Here is a 24,435-nt window from a genome sequence, read left to right as displayed (position 1 = left end):
CTAACAAATGTGTACCTTTAATGGGCTGTGCTGTTTATTTGCATATTAAGTAAGGCGGATACAGAGAATTATTGAAATAGAAATGATTTTATAAAAAAGAAGGAACCACACATTTACGCTGTGAATTTTGACTATTTTTATATTTTCAGCCTATTATGAAAGAATATTTGTAAAAGAATACATCAACATCTTAATAGGACATTCACTAAATGACAATTAAAACATATTTAATATGAAATAAACATTTTAAACAAGAAGATGAAGACTGTGTTGGATGTGCTAAGCATAAGCTATATACTGTAACATAAGCTATATATTGTATGTTGTCATCTTAACTATATCCAAAGCTCAGATGTCTTAGGATTGATTTTTGGTCATTAAATGTTTCTTGGTGTTCTTCTCTGGCTTCAACAATATGATGAAACACTTTGGAGCAAATATACACAGTATTAATCCAAAACTGGAGGCCAGAATGGCAAATATCTCCACAGCCACAGTAAATTTCCCAGGAGAGCTGATATATGCAGGGATAAATGTGATCCAGACTGCACAGAATATCAGCATGCTGAAGGTGATGAGCTTGGCTTCATTAAAATTATCAGGTAATTTTCGAGCTAGGACAGCTAACACAAAGCAAAAGACAGCCAGTAGGCCTATGTACCCGAGCACAGTCCAGAACCCAATAGGTGAGCCTAATGCACATTCCAGGATGATTCTCTCTTTGTATATGGTTAGGTTTTTCATTGGAAAAGGGGGACTAAGACCCAACCAAATAGTACATATTAAAACTTGAATAAACGTGAAAGACACTACAGTCATTCTTTGCTGTGGAGGACCAAACCATTTCATCACATTACTACCTGGGAGTGTAGCTCTGAAGGCCATTAACACTACTATTGTTTTTCCAAGAACACAAGACATACAGAGGACGAAGGTGATTCCAAACGCTGTGTGGCGCAGCATGCAGGACCACTCAGAGGGTGCTCCAATGAAAGTTAATGAACATAAGAAACACAGAGTCAGGGAGAAGAGCAGCAGGAAGCTCAGCTCAGAGTTGTTGGCCCTGACAATCGGTGATGTCCTGTGACGATAGAACACAGCCGCTGTTATAATGGCCAGACAGGCACCACCAACTGAGAATGCAGCCAAGATGATTCCTAGGACCTCGTTGTAGGACAGAAACTCTACAGGCTTGGGGAGACAAGTGTCTCTCTCTGCATTAGGCCAGAACTCCTTGGGGCAAGGGAGACAATCAGGGGAATCTGAAAAAATAAAACAAAAAGGGCTTTTAGCAGTCATAATGTATATATGATTTTGTACAGTACATCAGCTATGTATTATGAGAAAAACCAATACCTGTAGCATTACTAATCTCTCCCTCAGGACACAGTATACAATCATAACAGCAGATGGGTTTTCCTTTCTGCAGCACTTTACGAGTTCCTGGTGGACAGCTGTCAGTACACACTGACACAGGCACCTGGCACATAGAGAGAAACAAAGCCATACATATTCAGGTGTGCAACAAATCCTTTTTAATCCTGACTTACGTGTCAATATGTGTATTGTCAATGTAACTGCTCCAGTTTTGTCTAAAATGGGTTTAGCTGAAGCTAAAATTAGGTTTCTGCAGTCTGAATTGGACAAGTCAAGTGGTTATATTCCAAAGTTACTGTCTCTTTAGTACAAATTCTAGTGCTGTCAAACGATTAAAATATTTAATCGCAATTAATCGTACATTTTTATCTATTCTAAATGTCCCTTGATTTCTTTTTGTCCAATTATATTTTCTCATTTTAATGCTGTTATCAACCTGGAAAAGTGGATCGGCTTACCCTCATCCTCCACAATGTTAACAGGCCTACATGCAGTAGCCACCCATTTAGCTATGGCTGCATTAAGTTCGTTCTTAGTTGTGGTTCTCTTAATACATCCATGATGTGCTTCTGTCTGAAGTCATCCATTGTTGCCTGGCTTTGACGAGGGGGCGGAGAATTTGCATCAGCTGTGTGCTTGGCCATCAAGTGGTATTTCAGACTGGACGTGCTGCGATGATAGCTCAGTTCACAAAACACACAGATCACTGTGGTCTTGTCAATGGAACCATTTGGCAACTTTTTAAAAGTAAACTTTCCATTCAGAATCTTATTGACATCCATTTCGGCATCTCGCGCTCGCCATCCACTCAAAACTTAACGTTAGCCTACTACTCTTTGGCCGGCTCGCAAACCCAAACAAGTGTATGCGGCGTGCCTGTTGTTTTGTTTCCGGTCTAGCTAGTTCCGGTGTGGTGTTGTAGTTTTTCTAACGTTACTAGTTGTTGCAACAGCATGTGAAAATAACTAAAGTTTGCTAGGCCAAAAAGAACGTTAATCTCGCGATAAAAAAATTGACGCCGTTAAAATGGGTTTGCGTTAACGCCGTTAATAACGCGTTTAACTGACAGCACTAACAAATTCCCTTTTTCTTTTGTTTTTTTTTGTCAAGTCATAACCGTCCCTGTAACAGTTTGTTCTCATTTTGTCTAGGTTTTACAACAAAGCTGAGTTATGCTTGCTACCCTTGATTACTAGGAGCCAATGCTAGGCCGCCTGGACCAGGCCAGCCTTCTCCAGAGACCTAAACAGCTCTCTTATCTGTCTGACGTGTTTATCCTAGGTTTCACTGAAAGTTACCACATCATAAATATAAGTGACAATGTTCCTTAATCCCTGGGTATCAGAATTCATTAAGCGCTGAAAGGTGGCTGGCACATTTTTCATTCCAAAAGGCAAAACTTTAAACCGATACAGGCCATTGTATGTAACACAAGCAGAAATCTCACTCGTTCGGTTAGCAGCATCTGCAAATAACCCTTCAAGAGATCCACCTTAGTTTCATTTGTGTGTAACATTCTCCAACACTCTGTATAGAACAGCAAAATCAGGTCCCAACTGATCATGTGGTCCCTGAACCAACATTAACACAAGGTCACCTAGATCATGGAACTGCACCAAACGGCCCTTTTTTCATAGGTGATCTTCATCCGAGCCTTGGTCGCAACCAGGTTTTTCCCTGTGACCTCAAAGGCCGACAGCAGCCTGGCTAAATGAAGAGACATACTCTAAGACATCCCCTGGTAACGCAGGTTCAATAACCTGCTCTTTAAAGGTGCAACGGACCCCTCACCTCGTGACCAAAAATGACTTCAAAAGGAGTGAAACTGAGAGACTCAATGGTAGCATCCCAAACAGTAAATAACAAGAATGGGATGGCCTCATCCCACTCCATTGAATGTGCTTCAACAAAGGTCCTTATCATGCTCTTTAATATGCTATGAAACCGCTCTATACATGTAGCTCCCTGTGACTGCGGATGGTACGCAGATGACTACCTACTGCCCTATAGTCTGCTGTGCATTATGTTATTGCTCTGCTTACACGGTAGTATCTCATTCAGACTGTCTGAAAGACTGGAGCGCGGTTTGGGTTTCTGGTCTCTGAATGAGACAAAAGTTTAGGGAAGCCGCTGTGCGTTGCTCTTCATCGGAGGTGGAAAACCGAAACTACGGTAGAAATATATGGATCATAGACGCAGCGCAATACTTCTGACGCAGCATGCACACAGCATTGCACGTCCATTATGATTACCTGAAGCTGCTACACTGACCAGCCGTGCAGCTCATCTTTATTTTTATTTAGCACACAAAGCGAAGAATGGGTCTGCTTTAGAGCTCTGTTTGTTTGAGCCTGAACCATAAACTGTAAATGTCACATCACGGGAACTTCACACTAAATGTAGCAATATTATTAGGCACCTAAACTTTGTGTTGACATTTAAAATTACATTTGGGATTACAGTCAAAACCTCATGCACGTCAGCTTTACAATCGGGGCTACAGTCACAACATTCGAGGCTGAAGCCCTGGAAAAATGACCTGGAGACACCGATGTCGTTACCGTTGTCATCCATGACACACAAGGCCTGCGTCTGCAGCAGCCAAAACAGCTCTAACATTACCTACCTATCCGTCAGAGAATAAACCTACGTTAGCTCCAACACCTCGTGTTGTCACTTTTACCCACAGCTTAACACACACACTACCAGTCTACTAAATTATCCACTAACATCAAGCGTTATTTCTTCTATCCCACAACTCTGTCTGTGATGGTAGTCGGACTCGAGCGGCTAATCTGATCGTCAAGTTGTGCGTCCCTCTAATTTAAGCCTGGCTGCGCACACTTTTTGATGAGCTAAAATATCAACTCTGTTGCCCTTCCCAACAAAAACTTGATGAAGCTGAAAAGTAAACAGTAAATAATGCTATTTAGGAAAACGGAAAGACTTCAGCTAATGGGCTAATTGCTAACCGACTAGCAGGTAACTGTCAATACTACAAACAAATCATCACTGTTTTGATCCAGATGAGCCCCCAAATCAACGTTACTTCAAAACCCGCCCTGTAACGGCTGGTTCTCATTTTGTCTGGGTTTCCCAACAGAGCTGAGTTATGCTCCCAATCCTTGATTTCTGGTTTTCAGAATTCTTATGCTTTCTCCCCGGCTGGCTTCTTCGGCAGGGCCTCTGCTCTGGTGCCCCGGCCTCTGTACTTTTCCTGCTTGGCCAGTCCAATCTCCAGCCGTCGTCACTCGGTGAAGACAGTTAATTTGGTGTAGATTGAGACGCGGACATAACGTAACGTAAACGCTTCCACTCTAAGTCCTATGACGGAGATAGGCCACACCCACCCCAGTTGGGCGGCCAATGAGCCTACAGGATGGGATTATGACACTGTCCCTCTGTCGGAGCTCATGAAGGGAACACTTTTTTGAAAAAATATGAAAGAGGAGATTCATACTGAAAATACTGTAACTTTGGAATAGATCTCTTCACAGCCAATATGGACATGAGGAATATACAGTGACCAAATATTCTTTTAATGTACACATATCATACCCTTTAGGATCACCAAATTTGATGTTAAATTATTGCTTTTGTGCTCCTTACTTGTGTGCCACCATCCACCCAGGTGAGGTTCCTGTTGATACGGAACTTCTGGCCCACCAGCAGTGATGCATCGTATTGCCCTACTGTCACCATCTCAATCCTGCCACTCTGACTTTTTTGCCAGTTAACCAGCTCATATCTGGCCACAGGATCACCGTTGGCATCAAATGACACATCATAACCGTTTTGGGAAAAATGTACTTTCGTCAGCTGAGTAAGAACCTGTAAACAGTGAGGAAGAGAAATTAAATCATAAATAAAATGAATATTTCATTAAAGAAATGGTACATTAAACCAAAAAGGGCATTGGAGTTTGGAATTAGCCCCATGTTGTCCTTGGGGCTAATTTCACCCGTTTTCAAAGTTTCTACATCAGAAATATGGCTTTCTTTTCAACCAAATTTCCCAAAAATAACCTGGATGCTTCCATCCGCTAATTGATGATCAATACTTTTATGGTCTACCCGGGTGAAAATCTGTGATCTTTCATAAACATATGTGTAAGAGCCAATTAGTGCTCTTGGTATAAACAGGAACCAATGGTTGGTTCCTCAAGTGCAACCCAGAAGCAGATACAGTTTTTGACCATACGCACACCAACACCACAACACTACACAGGCATACATACAAGCAGTGATTTGTCTGGAAACCCAACTAAGAGCTCATGGAACTAAATGGAACCAATGGTGTTAACTGCAAATATGACTTGGACTTTCATTGATCAAAAAGGTAAAAAGTGTGTCAATTACTCTACCTGTGGAACGGCACCTCAGGGGCTTAAAGCTTGGGCTTAGCCTCTACAATATGTTTCTCTGACCTTAACTATTAGTCAAGATAATCCCTAATTTTTGCTTATTTTACTCAAAAATTACTGATAATTTCATGTAAATTATGTTTATTTGCCATCAATTCCATAAAGAAGCGTAAAAGGTGTTAACAATTTATGAAGTTGGCTAAAAAGATATAACATACAATTGGGTAATCATTAAGAGGCTACTTTATGCTTTATAAACAGGCAAACTGAACCGGAGGACAACAAGTGCATGGTTGACGGGAAGACAATACAAGGGTTAAACTGACCTTTTTGGACTCTATCCTGGTGAATTTGTCACACTGAGTTGTAGAATTTGTTTCCTGACACACTGCTTTATGAATGGCATGAGCTATTACATAAACAGCCTTGTATACCATGTTAGTGATCCGGAGCTGAGATGTGTCAGTGTACGGGCTCTGGAGCGTCTTTATGTCTTCAGTTCCATCACATAATCTCTTGTCTGTGGCTGCAACTGAAACACACAGAGACAGAGAAAGGTGTTTTTTAGCCTTTACATTATCATTCTTTCTTTGTGTTTATTGTTTTTTTTTTGTTCCATGTAACCTGCCAAACATCCCTTGTAGGGACTCATATTACTATATTGTTGTTTATTTAACATTATACTTCAAAGCACAGTTAATTTCTGTCTTGAAGGAAAAAGGCCAACAGGATTATCCGAGACCCAAATCACCTCAGCCACAAACGGTTCTACCGAAAACTGCTGAACTCCTGAGCTCATCACTACAATACTGTCACTTGACCATTGCACCTTACTTACTTTACAACTTCTACATCCCTGCTGACAATAGTTTTTTTTTCTTTTTGCAATCACTGTACACTGCGTCTGTCACATATATATTTTATTTAAAATGTTATATTTTACTCCTATATTTTAACTTTTCACTATTTAATGTCTTGATTCTCATTTTTATTGCATGATTTTCTTTTTATATATTTAATGAGCATTGTTGGAGGGAGCCTGATATCTAGATTTGTATTGCCAACTACTGCTTCTCTGTAATTGTTGTGCATATTACAATAAAGAACTTAAAAATGAAAACAAATGAATGATCAGAAATCACTTTAACTATTTTAAGAACTTCACACTTACTGTAATTAATACATGCAAGTAAGTATAATACAAGAAATTGTTTAGTACTTTAGCTTGGTGGGCAGGAGACTGTGCTTGTGTTCAGGACTTCAGTGTTGACATTATGAAACCAATGCAGCAACATTCATAAAACATACTCACCATAACAGCAGAGTGCTTAAACTTGACCTGAAAGATCATCATAACAAGCGCAATTATTCACAGAGATGAGATGCACCTTATGTCCACCTCATGTCTTTGATCAATATCAGTAATTTCCCTGTCAATCTGCGGTTTGGTCTTAAAGCAGCTGCTGAGTCTTTAACACAGGAAATTCCACTCAGAGAGAGAATCAAAAAACAACACAACACAACCACAAGAATCCAACTGTGAGTGTCTCTCCTACGTTTTAAAATCAGCCCAACTTTCTCACTTTTTCCCAGCCTGCAGTTGAATGCATCCTCCCAGAACTCAGTAAGCACTGGAGATGCAGCCACTTTAGAAGGAGAGAGATCCAGCAAGAAGTCTCTCAGACCTGGGATGACAGATTTCTGAATGCCAAATCCGATGGCTCCAGCACAGAAGCTGAACCTCAGCAATTCTGTGTCTGTTACCCAGGCTTCACTGCCTATCCACTGGCGAGGTGGAGATGGCTCGAGCGACAGTTCCTCCAGCAGAAGCCTTAGATCTCCAAAGTCTGCAAATGCCACAACAACCATAGCTGTCGACCTGGAGAAACATTTAAGTTTTAAAAGTAATATCAAGATAGTTAACACATACAAATAGGACATAGGACAGCCTACTTTAGTATTTGGTCTGACTGGCCATTTCTGACCAATATCTGTAAGAAATAAACGTGGTGAAAAAATATGCATTTGTAATTTCCTAATAGATAATAAATAAATAATCTTCCATTGTGTGCAGGTCAGTGTCAACACAATGAACATCAAACCTGCGGATAACGTCAGCTACTTTCTGGATCCTGCTACGTGGGTGGGTCCGATAGAAAGATTCTGAGTATTCCACACAGATCCCCTCTTTGTGTGCTGCGTCCAGGAAAGACGCCATACCATTATTGCCATAATCCGAATCTGACCGGACAGCACCTATCCAAGTCCAGCCAAAGTGTTTTACCAGCTTGGCCAGCGCGTCAGCCTGGAACTGATCACTAGGGATTGTTCTGAAGAAACTCGGGTACTGCTGCTTATTGGACAGGCATGCACAAGTGGCAAAGTGGCTCACCTAAAGGAAAACAGAAGTGTAATTATTTAACAGGACTGGCAAAGTACAGCATATTACAGACAGTTTCCCATGAAATCAATATATTTACTTGAGGGATGTTAAAGGGCCCGATGATGCGCGACATGCTGATGGATGGCGTGGACCCAGACTCACCAACGACAGCCATCACCATACCAGATTGTGAGCAATTGTCGCCGGTATAAAACACCGGGTCCAGGCCATTTGAAAGCTGGAATGCCACATGCACCGCCACGGGCACCGAGGCGCACGAGTCGTAGATCTGATAACCGAGTTTGATTCCCGGCAGCAGTTCCGTGCTGTTGTTTATCTCCTCGATGGCGAAGATCATTGCGCGTGAGAAGCGCAGTTCACGGGAGTCAAAGCTGCACACAGACACTCATGTTACTGTTCAAATTTACAATTCACTATTTTAACAAAAAATACATCAAACACCAAAATTCAAAACACACGATATCAGCCCCAATATCTAAAGTCGTTATTTTTTATTCTGGTAAATAATTATTATAAAGTTGTTAAACACACTTAGGCTTTATGTTAAGAAATACAAAAATGTTTTTTTTTTTTTTTTTTTACTCTTCTATACTGTGAATATAATACCAATTAAGCATACTGATTTTGCTTTTTTAAGATTTTTAATTCTACACAAAACCTTTCCAATACAACTGTAAGCATATCATAAAAATCAAAACATTTCTATCCCCACACAGTCTAACATCCTCTTATCCCCCATTTCTCCCTCTTACTAACCTTCCTGTGCATCTTGGTGGCTCAGGAATGGTGGTGTAGTTATGCTTCACTGTGTTCATGTAGTGGTGTATGGAGAAAACACCACCAACAACATAGTCACCATCCGTTGAGAACACAGGGAGACGAGTGGTACCCTGGAGCTTACATTTCACAGATAAAGCCTCAGTGCTGACCCCAGCTCCAGTCCTATCCTCTGTAAGCCCAGACCTTTGTTTAACATCATCCTCAGAACCATTCACGGCAAAAGCTGAGTTCAGCCCACAGAAACCAAGAGACAGAATCAGGCCAATACAGAGAGCAGAGAGCTCCATCCCGCAACTGTCAGCATGTTGACATACTGCATGTGTTTTAAAGCTTCCCTCCTTCTACTGTACGTCAGTTTACTGTACATCAGAGAGAGAGGACAGCCTTATCCAGAGGTGTTCGATTATCTAATGTCTAAGTCTTTTCGGTGGGCTGCATGTATAATATAATCTGCATTGAAGCTGCAATGGGTAGAATGCAACAATAACACCGCCAGAATTTGAAGCAGAGACCTCTTCTTGCAGCCCTCCTTTTCCCATCTCTGTTGCACAGGCAATGCATCTGCAGAATAGCCAATATGAATGCCCTGTTCCTCTGAAATGACCTGTGATTGACCAAAGTCTTCCCTCATGGCTTGATTGTCTAAAGCAAAATATTTTGCATTTGACTATTCAATTTGAGATATTTTCATGAATTTTTAATTATTAACTATTTTAGTCCCATAGGAAATAATGCGTATATGAAAATAATATCTTGTGAATGTGTACTTGTTTTATTCACTTAATTTTAAATTCCAAGCACCCAATGAAACAATCCTTGCAAAATAAGATGATACCATATTAGGAAATTCACAAAATGACTATTAAAAATTGTGAAAATATTGAATGTAAAAAGAAAAACAATTTAAAATCAACAAGGCTAATCATGTGTTTGATGTGTACAGCATAAGCTCTATATTGTACGTTGCCATCTTAACTATTACCAAACCTCAGATGTCTTAGAATTGATTTTTGTTCATTAAATGTTTCTTGGTGTTCTTCTCTGGCTTAAACAATATTATGAAACACTTTGGAGCAAATATACACAGTATTAGTCCAAAACTGGAGGCCAGAATGGCAAATATCTCCACAGCCACAGTAAATTTACCAGGAGAGCTGAGATATGCAGGAATAAATGTGATCCAGACTGCACAGAATATCAGCATGCTGAAGGTGATGAGCTTGGCTTCATTAAAATTATCAGGTAATTTCCGAGCTAGGACAGCTAACACAAAGCAAAAGACAGCCAGTAGGCCTATGTACCCGAGCACAGTCCAGAACCCAACAGCTGAACCTAATGCACACTCCAGGATGATTCTCTTTTTGTATATGGTTAGGTTTTTCATTGGAAAAGGGGGACTAAGAACTAACCAAATAGTACATATTAAAACTTGAATAAACGTGAAAGACACAACAGTCATTCTTTGCTGTGGAGGACCAAACCATTTCATCACATTACTACCTGGGAGTGTAGCTCTGAAGGCCATTAACACTACTATTGTTTTTCCAAGAACACAAGACATACAGAGGACGAAAGTGATCCCAAACGCTGTGTGGCGCAGCATGCAGGACCACTCAGAGGGTTCTCCAATGAAAGTCAATGAACATAAGAAACATAGAGTCAGGGAGAAGAGCAGCAGGAAGCTCAGCTCAGAGTTGTTGGCCCTGACAATCGGGGATGTCCGGTGACGATAGAACACAGCCGCTGTTATAATGGCCAGACAGGCACCACCAACTGAGAATGCAGCCAGGATGATTCCTAGGACCTCTTTATAGGAAAGAAACTCTACAGGCTTGGGGAGACAAGTGTCTCTCTCTGCATTAGGCCAGAACTCCTTGGGGCAAGGAAAACAATCAGGGGAATCTGAAAAAATGAAACAAAAAGGGCTTTTAGCAGTCGTAATGTATATTTGATGTTTTACAGTACATTGGCTATGTATGAGGAGAAGAAAATACCTGTAGCATTGCTAATCTCTCCCTCAGGACACGGTAAACAATCATAACAGCAGATGGGTTTTCCTTTCTGCAGCACTTTACGAGTTCCTGGAGAACAGCTGTCAGTGCACACTGACACAGGAACCTGGCACATAGAGACAAAAAAACGCTACAAAACTTTTTCATTTCTACAAACAATACCTATGTGTCAATATGTGTATTGTCGAAGTAACTGTGTTCAAAAGTTCAGCTGAAGCTAAAATGAGGCTTCAACAGTCTGAGTTAGACTAATCAAGTGGCTGTCTTTCAAATTTATAGTCTTACATCTAAGTTGATGCCGACTGCGGGCGCGTCTGTAATTTGGTGCACTCTGTTTTGTTTTGTTTTCTGCTGCAATACCCGGAGCTCTTTCAACAGAGATGAGCTCATGAACATCAGGGAAAAAACACCATTGTACTTAGTTCCCACTTTTCTTGCGTCTTCCGTGAATTTCTTGGACATTCTCGTCAAAGGTGTGCTCAGCGTGGCCCATGCAGTGAAACGACGGAGGAGAAGAGGTAGACGTTCAGGCATGCTCCAAAATTAGTACTGTTAGGTGTCTGCTTAATCGTTAATTTCAGTGTAATGCTGTAGGTTATTGTTTTAGTTTATTTGTTACTTTATTATTTGACATAGGCCTGTTCAGCAGGTTTTATGGGTTCATAGTGATTTGCTATGGTTCTGCCTGTGATGTGGGGGGTAGATCAGCTGCTCACCAGTCTAATCAGGGAGAGTTCATGCAGGTTTGCCTCATTAGGTCCTTTCTGTAGGGAGGGGCTAGGTAATCCTAACGTGGAGAACAATAGTTCTATTTCGTATAGGCTTCGCCCTCTAATCCACGCTATTGGGTTTAACCCTTCGCGCATGCGCAGTCGTTAAGATTTTCTTTCCCGCCCTAGCGTGCCGCTCGGGCTTCAACTACGTCCGCAAATACTGTATATAAACAGAGCGGACCCGTAGCTTTGCTCCCACTTTTTCTTCAAGCTGTTTGTACACTATAGGGAACACTCCCAAGGAGCGGCCCTGTCAAAACAGCGTCTGTCTCACTGGCTGTGTGAAGCTATCACCCAGGCCTATAACACGGAGGGGGCGGAGCCCCCCCAGGGCATCCGGGCACATTCTACAAGGGCACTATCGGCATCAACAGCTCTGTTCAGAGGCATGTCAGTAGCCGACATCTGCGCGGCGGCCTCTTGGGCATCCCCATGCCCTTTCACCCGTTTCTATCTGCGGGATATGTCCGAGCCCTCTCTGACTCACTCGGTCCTATCCTCACTCAACGACGGATGATGCCCCGTCGTATGTGGGCCGGGTGCCGAGAGGAGAGCGGCGTCCCACATATATGTGTAGCCTATGTAAATATTTACATATGTATATATATATTTGTCGCTATCACACATCCTCTCTCACTGCCATGCACGCCTACAATCATGATATGTGCCACTGCATGTGCACTGCCTGGGGTCCCCCCCCCCCTACTCTGGGTGGCTGGGAGGGACTCGGGCGTCTCATAATTATCAATCATGTACTACCCTCACCAATCATGCACGCCTGCCCTCTCGGCTAGGCCAAATTATTACCATGGCAGGCCCTGTTACCTAGATAACGGATTATCTGATACAGTCCCCTGTCAGTGCATGAGAGAGAGACAGAAGGGGAAAAAGTTTAGTCTATGTTCCACTGTGGGCTCTGGGTCGCAGGTGGCATTGACTACATCAGCCAATAGCGTGGCTTAGAGGGCGAAGCCTATACGAAATAGAACGATAGTTACGTTATTGTAACTCCAGATTCTATGAGTATAGGCGTAGCCCTCCAAGATCCGGGCCACCTGCTCCAGTTACATTAGCTGAAGAAAAAGCTTATGTTGGGAGCAGAGCTACGGGTCCGCTCTGTTTATATACAGTATTTGTGGACGTAGTTGAAGCCCGAGCGGCACGCTAGGGCGGGAAAGAAAATCTTCACGACTGCGCATGCGCGAAGGGATAAACCCAATAGCGTGGCTTAGAGGGCTACGCCTATACTCATAGAATCTGGAGTTACAATAACGTAACTATTGGTACGATAGTTCTGCAATAAATTACATTTTTATAATATTTGGGGTGCCTATTGTTGTGGGTGCATATATATATATATATATATATATATATATAAATAGTAATGTCAGGAGTAACTGATCTATCCAATTGTAATGATGTTTTGAGAAACTAAGTGTTAATGTTGCTTGTTCAGGTTAGCTCACCCTATAATCACCTGTGCAGGTGGTAGCGTCAGGAAGGCTGAGTCAAAAGGGCTTCAGGAGAAGAAAGAAAAGACTTGGCAGCTTGATGTGAGGTTGCCGTTTTGTTTGTTTGCTGTTATGTTGCCTCAGTTTAATATGTTTTTGTATTTCAGTTTGAGTGTGTTTTGGTGTCGTTTTATTAATAAATACACAAATTGTGCACTTTAAAAGCCTCCTCTCCAGTCTTCAATCGTGACACTGCTTCTTGAAAAGGTCGACGTAGCGATGTGTGCGCATATCCAAAAACCTGTTGATACTGAAGTCTTTGATAGTGTTTAAAAGTAGCTGTGTTTCCTCTTCTTATCGGGTCTGCAGCCTTGCAAACTGTTGGCTGGTTGGTTTGTGTACAGCACCCGGGGCGCTACCATTGGGCCCGGGTGGGCCTGGGCCCACCCATTTTAGGTCCGGGCCCGCCCATTTTGACCCAGGTCTATAGTGAGTAGTGAGTGATTTTCATTCTAGCAGTTCATCCAATAAGCAGCCCGAGGAAAGCTTTGAGTGAAAGCTTCTCAGCCAATCAGTGGCTTCTACCCCACATGTGGACTCTTAAGCCTGCCCACAGGCTGCATCGTCACCAGCAAGTGATCCAATGAAATGAATGACGTTGGCGCGCAAGTTTTTCAAGCAAGCTCAATGAGACAGACACAGACGGTAACTATTAGCTAATATGAAACGCAAAGCAAAGCAGCTTGTTTTCTTTTAAATTCAGCAAGAAACGTCCGAGGAGCAGAAGGAGGAAACTCCTGCCATTTTAAATAACGCGGTTACAAGTGACGAGTTACCATCCTGCACGGCCGCCCTCTCCCCATCAAGTCCTCCCGTAGCCACCCCCTCACACCAGCAAGGCAAGTAGGCTAACAGTTAGGCTGTTATTTCATGTCGATACAGTTCTTCTGTCATTCTGAATTTATAAGAAACAGTTAAATAATTTTGGACAGTTCCCTGTCTGCCGTGCTGGGTAAATAAATGGAGAGAAACAGAACCTCCAAAGATATAATTCCGTTTCAGTCTTTTTGTGTATTGAACGTTCAAAAGAGATAAATGAAGTTAGGCTTACTGCCAAGGTGTATGTCTTTGTCCGCTTCAGCACTGAGCTGAGGACAGCGACACAAGAGCCACACAGGTAGGCTACTGAGTCGCTGTCCTCAGTGCCGCAGAAAAGCGCTGAAACGGAGATAAAGGGCAACCTGTTTTTTTTGGGCTTATTTTAACTGGCCCATCCAGTTTTCTGGAGGCCCACCTACAATCAAATCCTGGCGCCGCTAGTGGTGTACAGTAACCAGAGCAACGCACAGAGCTGACCATAATCCTGCGGTAAAAACCTAGAATGAGATGCATATTCCGAATGCGCTGAATACATGTCCAAAGAAAGCCTCTGAAACCCGAATAATACCGGAATATCCCACGTCTTAATCGGAAAATGCTATATTCGGAATAAGGCCTAATTTGGAATATCCAACCGGAATATGCTGTGTACATGACCTGTATCAAATTCGGAATATTGTCATATTTGGAATAATAGTTGAATATTGGTGTGCATGTAAACATACTCAGTTACAAGCCCTGGTTCACAGCCAAACTCAGACAGCTAAGGTTGGTGAAGGAAGAGGCATTTAGGAGCAGAGACAGGGACTGGTTTAAAGAGTCATAATACAGGTCTAGCAAGGCCGTGAGAGATGCTAAAAAAACTGTACACTGAGAAACTCGAACAACAGTTTTCGGCTAATAACTCGGTTTCTGTCTGGAGGGGCCTCAGACAAATAGCCAACTACAAACTAAAGGCCACCCCCCTCCATCAACGACTGGCGCCTGGCTAACATCGTTTTAAAAGACCTGTCCCCATCCCCCGTGACTCCACTCACCTGCTCCATCCCTCCTGCCACACCTCCCCCACCCCCGTAGGTGTCGGGGCCTTGTCACTACCCACCCCAGAGTCCCCCCTCCCCCCTCCACTACAACAACCCTCTCTATTCCATAGGTGGCGCCAGGGAGGGGTTTGGGGGTGCTGTAGCTACCCCTAGGATTCCCATAGCACCCCCAAGAAATTGGTGTGGTTTATGTATAAAAAAAAGTTTTTCGTTAATGTGTTAATACTATAATTTATATTTAAAACATTAATAAATATATTAATAAAACAAACAGATTATTTTTAGAATAAAAACATGAAGCAGACACAGGTGATACTATTCGGCCAATGGGTGCAACACACATTAAACTTTCGACCTTACTTCTGCAGTAACGTATTCACACAGAAGAAGAAGAGTGCAATATTTAAAGCCTTTATCAAAAAAACCTGTAAATGAGACTGAGAGTTAAGGTTAACTTGTCATCAACCGGGACAAAGAAAACCGTCGGGAGGAAGATGACCTGACCACGGCTGTGATTGCTGCTGAGGATGCCTAACGTTACACTGCTGTAAATGACATTAGAGCAGCAAGACCACAGTGGGTGAGGAGTCATCTAATAGGGATCAATGCAAGAACTTCACTCTTATCTTACCATCTTGTCTCGTAGTAGAACATGTACAGTGAAAATGTGTTTTACAGAACTGTGAATAAATGGATCACCGAATCCAAATTTATAACCCTGAAAATGTGTTTGAACCAGGTTCATCCGTTCGCCCTCAGAACCTGTATGTTTTTGTGTGTGTTAATGTGTGTAGTTGGCTGTGTGGTGTATTTGGCCTGCTGCATTACTCTTCTGCAAATATAAGCTACTGTATGAAAGCTGCAGTAATGATTGTGTAAACCCGTCTTGTTGGCTGGGATTTGAAATATGTTCGGTGGGGTAATCAGAGTTCTATGGTGCTGTTGTATTGGCAACTTTAGTGCATGAAAAACATCAATCTCTCTCTCCCTCACATTCGCTCACTTAATAAACCGCTGCGGAGGTGGGTGCTTATCTGAGCATGTGTGTGTAGGCTACGTGTGTCAAGGGAATAGTATAGCAACCATAGCACCAGCAAAAGAAAACTCTGGCGCCGCCACTGCTTTATTCAGGAAAGAAATGTCAACAGATGGTTTAAAAAACTAAACCCCCGCAAAGCAGCCATATCAGAATATGTCTCTCCCTCCACCTAGAAGCAATGCACTCATCAGCTGTCTCCGGTGTTTACAGACATCTTTAACACCTCACTGGAGACATGCCATGTACCAGCCTGCTACAAGTCCTCCAACATCATTCCAGTCCCCAAGAAAACAAGGATCACAGGACTAAATACAGACCCGTCGCCCTGACCTCTGTGGTAATTAAGTCTTTTGAGCACCTTGTTCTGGCTCACCTCAAAACCCTCACCGAACGCCCTTGTACCCCCTGCAGTTCGCCTATAGAGGCAACAGGTCTGTAGACGACGCAGTCAACATGGCTCTTCATTTCATCCTCTGGCACCTGGACTCCTTAGGAACCTACGCCAGAATCCTATTTGTGGACTTCAGCTTGTCCGCCTGGCATTGCTGCAGGACAAGCTGACCCAGCTTCATGTGCCTGACTCCACCTGCAGGTGGATCACAGACTTCCTGTCTGACAGGAAGCAGAGTATGAAGCTGGGGAAACACGTCTCTGACTCTCTGACCATCAGCACCGGTTCCCCTCAAGGCTGCGTCCGCACCCGCCCCCATCACCCTGGGTGACTCCACGGTCAACATTGTGGAGTCCTTTTGATTCCTGGGCTCCATCGTCTTCCAGGACCTCTAGTGGGAGCTGAACATCAGCACTATACTAATCGGTGGATCCCCCCAGAAATGGTTCTCTAGCCGGCACTTGTTCTTCCTCCTCCCCGTTGGGAGAACTGGAGCTCGAAACAGAAGAGGATTACGGAGCCCCGCCACTGCGGCTGTCTCCATCGCAGAAGGGGAGCACCGCATCAGCGACTTTCTCCTCCACATCAGGCGGGCTCTCTGCCCACCGCTAAGGTTGTTGTTCTCGACCTGTGTGAGTGCTGAGTAAGCATTCCCCGAACACAGGAGATGGACGGCACCAATGTCTCGCTATGCACCGTTCACCAGGGTCCAATGCGACATGGAAACAGAGTTCCCAGCGGTCTTGCCACTGCGGCAGAGCCTGGCCTCCATCTTGCTTCCAAAGGCCACTTTTTTCGGCTGATGGAAGCCCACACCGCCATATCCCCGGGACCAGGTCCACGCTCGCTTCACTGACTGCACGCACCTGTGTGCCGCCTGGGTGACCAACAACATCAGAACAACATCGCTCTGCTGTCTCCGCCATGACTGCTAAGCCTTGGCTGTCCCCCGGAGTTATATCGCTTTCTGGCTGCACATTTCACAGCGGAACAGCTGCCTACAACTCCAAGCCAATAGCGGACGTGTGCTCTTGGACGGTCTCATTGCCCCTGGCAGGTTGTTTGGACCGCACTTTTGACAGCCACGAATTATAGAGGGGATGCGGGAACACACCTCCTGGAGAGCGGCACCTCGGCCACGATAGCAGCACCAAGATGTCAGCTCGAGGAGACGGTGCCCCAAAAGCTACGGCTGCGCCTCCCCATGCACCGGCTCCAGCTCTCCCATACTGCCCTCCTCCCCCGCGGCGGTACCCCCCGCCAAACACCGACACGGGCCATGAGGCCCTGCGGGCAGCACCCACCCCTTCCAATCCACCCCTGAGCCGACTCGCAAACAGCAGCGTCAGTGGCAGTGACAGTGACGGGACGCCGGGAACTCATGTCTCACTTCAGCTGAGGGTTGGAAACATAACGGCGCTTTTAAGGGTCACACAGTTTCTCCTGTAGAGAGGTTTCCTCTCAGTCAGTCCGCTTTTGTCCCTTCTAAGCATCTTGCAGCCAGTGAGAAACGAACAAATTGCTTCACACAATGGCTGGGAGGGCACGATACTCACTGCTATATAAACAGACACACAGACATGCACGTGTCCGTTCTCGAAACGCTGTGCTGTGTGGAAAAGCATGTTACCAATCATGAACACATGGATGTTGAAGCTAATCACAAACAGTTATACGTTTCAATTTGCCAGCCCTCCCCTGGTTCTTACCGGCGTGGTAATAACTATCATGCTATCTCAAGTTCAGATAACGGCTCTGACGTCAGAGCTGGTGGAGCTGTTGGAAAAAATATGCTATGGCCTAATCCCCCACGTCCCTCCAGACCCTCCGTTATTTCGTCAAACAGGAGCAAACAGGAGGGATGAGACCGATGGACCTGTCTTTGTTCAACCGGTGCATCCTGGAGCAACCTTTCCACATGTTGACTCCCATAAATGGGTCGTAGTGTGTGCGCCCGGCGATTGGTTCACTCCATCCACCTGAGGGCACGTTCACATTCTGGTCACCCCCAAATACAGAAAATTCCTGTGCTTCTCCTTCCTGGGAGTTCACTACACATATGGCTGCCATTTGGCTACTCTCTGGCCCATTATACACCCTATCAACGCAGTTTTTCAGCCATTACACAGAGGGGATCATGGTTCTGTAAAGGCCCAGACACACAGATCAGACATCCGACACTCGGCAGAAAAGGCAGTTGGACTGATCAGTCTACTCGAGTTGGTCAAAAAAGTGCCACGGAACACACCAAAGCAACGAGTGGGTCTGGTTTCTCTGGAAATTCAAAGACAGACTGTCATGGCAGCTTGTTCAGGATACGATCTCATATTGTACTAAAATAGTTCACCATAATGTGTTTCTGAAAACATTTTAAGCGAGAAATAGGCCACGCAGTTGCTGAATCTGTCTTCATTTCAGATTGACAAAGGTCAGTTTAAAAGATTTTAGTCCGATTTTGAGAGACTCTAGTCATGCTCATTCCGCTCCCCGTTTCCGGGTTAGCACTCTACCAATCAGATGGGTCATTTGAGTCTGACTGCCGGCAGTGCCCGCCCCCCCGATTATACATGTCAAATCGGCCAAAATGAAGGCCGACGGCCCCTCGGATGGACGACGGCACAGAACACACTGAACAGACTCGAGTCACTGACCTCGCCAGACTGTCCAACAGCTGATTATCGGCTCGGTGTGTAGTAACCTTTAGACGCCTGAATCCTCAAGTATGGAAGGCCAAACAGTTCAAATACAAGTGATTTCTCACACGTAAACAACACCCTCAGAGAGAGCTGCACTCCACACAGCGGAGGCTGTGCAGCATCTACAAACACTAAATTTGCCATAAACTGGCAAAGGGTTCGCCGATTCCCTCACAGGCGGTAGTTTATCTGGTGTGGACATAAACTCTGCCACTATGAAAACCAGGCATTAAACTCTCCGCTGTCACACATTGCGCCTCACAGGGTGGTATCAGCGCTGTCAGTTATGCGTCTGTTGGTGTTGATACCCGTGAGTCTCGTAATGGCTCCTCTACGACATGAGTAAACACACACGTTTCACACAAGGAAAAATTCAGAATGGTTCCTCTTCAGTCAAACCTGGCCTAGTGGAAACTCCCACGTGCTCTATCGCCGGGGGTTCCCTTTGGGAGGGTGACGTCACACGTAACAGACACAGACGCATCTCTTGTTGGATGGCAGGGCAAGTCCGAGTCCCAGGTTGTGGGAGGGAGATGGGGAAATCCTCCATCTCTCCAGATTGCCTGCTCTTAATCAGAGCGGCGTACACTCCGGGGTTACTAAACCACGCGGCAGACCTGATGTGCCTCTCACAACGAGCGGAAATTAGATCCCACTCTCGTTCAGATGCTGTGGAACAGGTTGGGAGGGCGAAAATGGATCTGTTCGCCTCACGAGAGAATGCACAGTGCGCACTATGGTTCTCTATGAAGGCGCGAGGCTGGTCTCGTTTTTTCCCCCTGTCCCCCTGACTCCTCGTCTCCTGGCTCGCATTCAGGAAGAGAGCCTGGCGGCCATTCTAGTGGCACTAGAACACACAAGCGCACCATGGTTCCCGACTCGGGGGGACGTCATCATCATGACAGCTGCCATATTGCACAGGAACGCAGTGTCGCAGCTGGACTGTGCGATCTCCCACCCCGCAGTGATAAGCTAACGGCTGTATGTTGATCTGTAACAGCAGAGCCACCAATATGCTGTATGTGAATGCATGGATCTTAAGTCACAGAATGACTAGCGGCCTTATTCATTCAGCGTGTTACGCTTGACTACGGTCCCCTTTCCGGCGCTGGTGTATGGAGAAAGGCTCGGACAATACCTCGTGTCCTCTGCCTCTTGTGTTAACCTACTGGATAATGATTTGGCAGAAACAGCTCTTAAGTCACTAGCGCTAAACCCACCAGACTCCATTTAAAAAAGCAATACTTTTAACGTGTATAGAGCCAACATATTTTCACATGTAAATCTGTAATCTATGTGTTAATTTCAACCAAAACTAGAATTGTGATGGTTGGAAATGTGGAAAAACGACCCAAAACGGCTTTTCATAGTTTTATTTAGTTTCTGTCGACTTTGAATGAAGTGTGTTTTACGATGCTAAAATTACTGTTTATTTACATGGAGTCTGGTGGGTTTAACGACGCAATTTTGCAGATGTTTTTATGTTTAAAAAAAGGATCTTTCTCTTTAACAGAAAGGTTGACGTCCTTAGAAATCCTTTCCATTATGTTGTCAGACACTTAGAATATTAATCTGAGCCTGTCAGTGACAAAACGAGCACTATTGTGAAGGTAAATACAAGCTGGACAATTGCCCTATTAACTTACATTGTAGCTTGTTTCGCCGCTGCCAACTGCAGCAATCTCGCTTAGAAACAAAAACATTGGAAAATAGGGTCCAGGTTGAAAAAAACGGTAGTTACCCTTTAAGATTACCATATTTTATGTTACATTATTGCTTTTGTGCTCCTTACTTGTGTGCCACCGTCCACCCAGGTGAGGTTCCTGTTGATATGGAACTTCTGGCCTACCGGCAGTGATGCATCGTATTGCCCTACTGTCACCATCTCAATGCTGCCACTCTCACTTTTTTGCCAGTTAACCAGCTCGTATCTGGCCACAGGATCACCGTTGGCATCAAATGACACATCATACCCATTTCGAGAAAAATTTACTTTCTTCAGCTGAGTAAGAACCTGTGAAGATGAAATAAAGGAAAACAGTGAGGGATAGCAATTAAATAATGTTAAATAAAATGAATACCTCATTTCAGAAATTAAAGCAAAAAAGGGCATTCATTTCATTTCATTATGTTCAACTGACCTCTTTGGATTCTATCCTGGTGAATTTGTCACACTGAGTTGTAGAATTTGTTTTCTGGCACACTGCTTTATGAATGGCATGAGCTATTGCATAAACAGCCTTGTATACCATGTTAGTGATCCGGAGCTGAGATGTGTCAGTGTACGGGCTCTGGAGCGTCTTTATGTCTTCAGTTCCATCACACACTCTCTCATCTGTGGCTGCACCTGAAACACACAGAGACAGAGAAAGGTGTTTTTTAGCCTTTAAATTATCATTGTTTCTTTCGTGTTTTTTGTTCTTTTTTGTTCCATTTAACCTGCCAAACAGCAGCATCTGGTCCTGCTCTACCAGGCTCAGGGACAGCTTCATCACACAGGCCATCACACTGCTGAGCTCTTGAGCTCATCACTACCACGCTGTCACTTTACCTTTATACTTTACAACTTCTTATTACACATACATTTACTACATGCCTGCTGACATTACAGTTTATTCTTTTTTGCAATTACTGTACACATTGTCTAGCACATATATATATATTTTTTATTTTATATATGTTATATTTTACCATTATGTTTTAACTTTGCAATATTTTATGTCTTAGATTCTCATTTTATTGCATGGTTTTCTTTTTTTTTTTTACATATTTAATGAGCATTGTTGGAGGAAGCCTGAGATCTCGATTTTCCTTGCCAACGACTACTTCTCTGTAATTGTTGTGCATATTACAATAAAGAACTTAAAAATAAAAACAAATAAATGCTCAGAAATCACTGTCACTATAATAACTTCACACTTACTGTAACTAATACATGCGAGTAAGTAAAAATTTAAGCAATTGATTAGTACTTTAGCTTGGAGACCTGGAGAGTGTCTACTGTGTGCTTGTGTTCAGGACCTCAGTGCTGACATTGTTAAATCAAGTGCTAGCAGAGTGCCTAAATTATTCCTGAAACATCATCATAACAAGTGAGATTATTCACAGAGATGAGATGCACCTTACGTCCACCTCATGTCTTTGATCAATATCGGTAATTTCCCTGTCAATCTGGAGTTTGGTCTTAAAGCAGCTGCTGAGTCTTTAACACAGGAAATTCCACTCAGAGAGAATCAAAAAACAACACAATGCAACCACAAGAATCCAACTGTGAGTGTCTCTCCTACATTAAAAATCAGCACAACTTTCTCACTTTTTCCCAGCCTGCAGTTGAATGCATCTTCCCAGAACTCAGTAAGCACTGGAGAGACAGCCACTTTAGAGGGAGAGAGATCCAGCAAGAAGTCTCTCAGACCTGGGATGACAGATCGCTCAATGCCAAATCCGATGGCTCCAGCACAGAAGCTGAACCTCAGCAATTCTGTGTCTGTTACCCAGGCTTCACTGCCTATCCACTGGCGATGTGGAGATGGCTCGAGCGACAGCTCCTCCAGCAGAAGCCTCAGGTCTCCAAAGGCTGCAAATGCCACAATAACCACAGCTGTCGACCTGGAGAAACATTTAAGTTCCTAAATTTATATAAAGATAGTTAACACAGACATAGGATATAGGATAGTAATTGGTCTGTCTGAGCATTTTTATAACAATAGCAGTAATAAATAAACGTGACGGAAAAAAAAACATTTCCAATTTGCCACTGAGATAATAAATAATGTTTGAATATTTTTTTTACGGAACATTTTTTTGTGCTTTTGTGTGCAATTCAGTGTTAACACAGGGTACATCAGACCTGCGGATAACGTCAGCTACTCTCTGGAACCTGCTACGTGGGTGGGTCCGATAGAAAGATTCAGAGTATTCCACACAGATCCCCTCTTTGCGTGCTGCGTCCAGGAAAGACGCCATACCATTATTGCCATAGTCCGAATCTGACCGGACAGCACCTATCCAAGTCCAGCCAAAGTGTTTTACCAGCTTGGCCAGTGCGTCAGCCTGGAACTGATCACTAGGGACTGTTCTGAAGAAATTCGGGTACTGCTGCTTATCGGACAGACATGCACAAGTGGCAAAGTGGCTCACCTAAAGGAAAACAAAAGTGTAATTATTTACCGGGACAGGCAAACAAAATCAGCACTGGTCTATATTACAAAAGGTTTCCCAGAAATCAAAAATATTTACTTGTGGGATGTTAAAGGGCCCGATGATGCGCGACATGCTGATGGATGGCGTGGACCCAGTCTCACCAACGACAGCCTTCACCATTCCAGATTGTGAGCAATTGTCACCGGTGTAAAACACCGGGTCCAGGCCATTTGAAAGCTGGAATGCCACATGCACCGCGACGGGCACAGAGGCACACGAGTCGTGGATCTGATATCCGAGTTTGATTCCCGGCAGCAGCTCCGTGCTGTTGTTTATCTCCTCGATGGCGAAGATCATTGCACGTGAGAAGCGCAGTTCCCGGGTTGTAATGCTGAACACAGACACTCATGTCACTGTTTGAATTTTAGCCTACAATTCACAATTTTTACAAAAATACATAATGCGGGTGAGGTAAAATTCTAAAACACAGGATTAGATATCAGTCCAACATTCACAACACACAGTCAACTAAAGCTAAAGTATTACTTTTTTTTTTGGTAAATATACAAATACGTTGTTAAAAACGTTGTCAGTTAAGAAATATAGAAAAAAAATTTTTCATAGATATTACTCTCTACTGTTTTCTGAATAGAATACCTGGGATTTACACAATTCCAATAAAGGTGTATCTTAGCTTATATTATGTTATAATATAATACTTTTTTTAATACCACACAAAACCTTTCCAATACCATTGTAAGCACATCATATTAAAACATATCTATCGCCACACAGTCTAACATCCTCTTATCCCCCACTTCTCCCTCTTACCAACCTTCCTGTGCATCTTAGTGGCTCAGGCATGGTGGTGTAGTTATGCTTCACTGTGTGCATGTAGTGGTGTATGGAAAAAACACCCCCAATAACATAGTCACCATCCATTGCGAATGCAGGGAGACGAGTGGTACCCTGGAGCTTACATTTCACAGACGAAGTCTGAGTGCTGACCCCAGCACCAGTCCTATCCTCTGTAAACCCAGCCCTTTGTTTAACATCATCCTCAGAACCATTCAAGGCAACATCT

General features: G+C 43.7%; 2 protein-coding genes across 2 annotated transcripts; both read right to left on the bottom strand.

Moving 5' to 3' along the window:
- Nucleotides 1-167: 167 nt before the first annotated feature.
- LOC116050810 (extracellular calcium-sensing receptor-like) lies at nucleotides 168-8,974 on the bottom strand. The gene is made up of 8 exons (XM_031301020.1): nucleotides 8,901-8,974; nucleotides 8,221-8,515; nucleotides 7,843-8,132; nucleotides 7,324-7,619; nucleotides 6,067-6,272; nucleotides 4,987-5,208; nucleotides 1,357-1,480; nucleotides 168-1,262 (listed from the first exon to the last, which is right to left on the bottom strand). Exons 1-8 carry the CDS (start codon nucleotides 8,957-8,959, stop codon nucleotides 358-360), a joined length of 2,397 nt encoding a protein of 798 aa, XP_031156880.1. The 5' UTR covers nucleotides 8,960-8,974; the 3' UTR covers nucleotides 168-357.
- An 891-nt stretch (nucleotides 8,975-9,865) lies between these two features.
- On the bottom strand, nucleotides 9,866-24,230 carry LOC116050806 (extracellular calcium-sensing receptor-like). Its single transcript, XM_031301017.2, has 8 exons — nucleotides 24,187-24,230; nucleotides 23,448-23,742; nucleotides 23,059-23,348; nucleotides 22,522-22,817; nucleotides 21,350-21,555; nucleotides 21,001-21,222; nucleotides 10,919-11,042; nucleotides 9,866-10,826 (listed from the first exon to the last, which is right to left on the bottom strand). Exons 1-8 carry the CDS (start codon nucleotides 24,213-24,215, stop codon nucleotides 9,922-9,924), a joined length of 2,367 nt encoding a protein of 788 aa, XP_031156877.1. The 5' UTR covers nucleotides 24,216-24,230; the 3' UTR covers nucleotides 9,866-9,921.
- Nucleotides 24,231-24,435: the final 205 nt, after the last annotated feature.

This window comes from Sander lucioperca, chromosome 5, assembly GCF_008315115.2.
Source record: "Sander lucioperca isolate FBNREF2018 chromosome 5, SLUC_FBN_1.2, whole genome shotgun sequence".
NCBI classification, from domain to species: domain Eukaryota; kingdom Metazoa; phylum Chordata; class Actinopteri; order Perciformes; family Percidae; genus Sander; species Sander lucioperca.
Note: the sequence above shows the minus strand (reverse complement) of the source record. Positions and strands in the feature narration are given on the sequence as shown.

Excerpts from the sequence above, each read along its gene's own strand:
- LOC116050806 (XM_031301017.2), bottom strand. The coding sequence starts at position 24,215 with ATGCCTGAGCCACTAAGATGCACAGGAAG. Across the intron at positions 23,743-24,186 it reads CCACTAAGATGCACAGGAAG|CATTACAACCCGGGAACTGC; the intron begins GTTGGTAAGAGG and ends GTCTGTGTTCAG. Across the intron at positions 23,349-23,447 it reads GGCCCTTTAACATCCCACAA|GTGAGCCACTTTGCCACTTG; the intron begins GTAAATATTTTT and ends GTTTTCCTTTAG.
- LOC116050810 (XM_031301020.1), bottom strand. The coding sequence starts at position 8,959 with ATGAACACAGTGAAGCATAACTACACCACCATTCCTGAGCCACCAAGA. Across the intron at positions 1,481-4,986 it reads GGGTGGATGGTGGCACACAA|GTGCCTGTGTCAGTGTGTAC; the intron begins GTAAGGAGCACA and ends TCTATGTGCCAG. Across the intron at positions 1,263-1,356 it reads AGAGATTAGTAATGCTACAG|ATTCCCCTGATTGTCTCCCT; the intron begins GTATTGGTTTTT and ends TTATTTTTTCAG.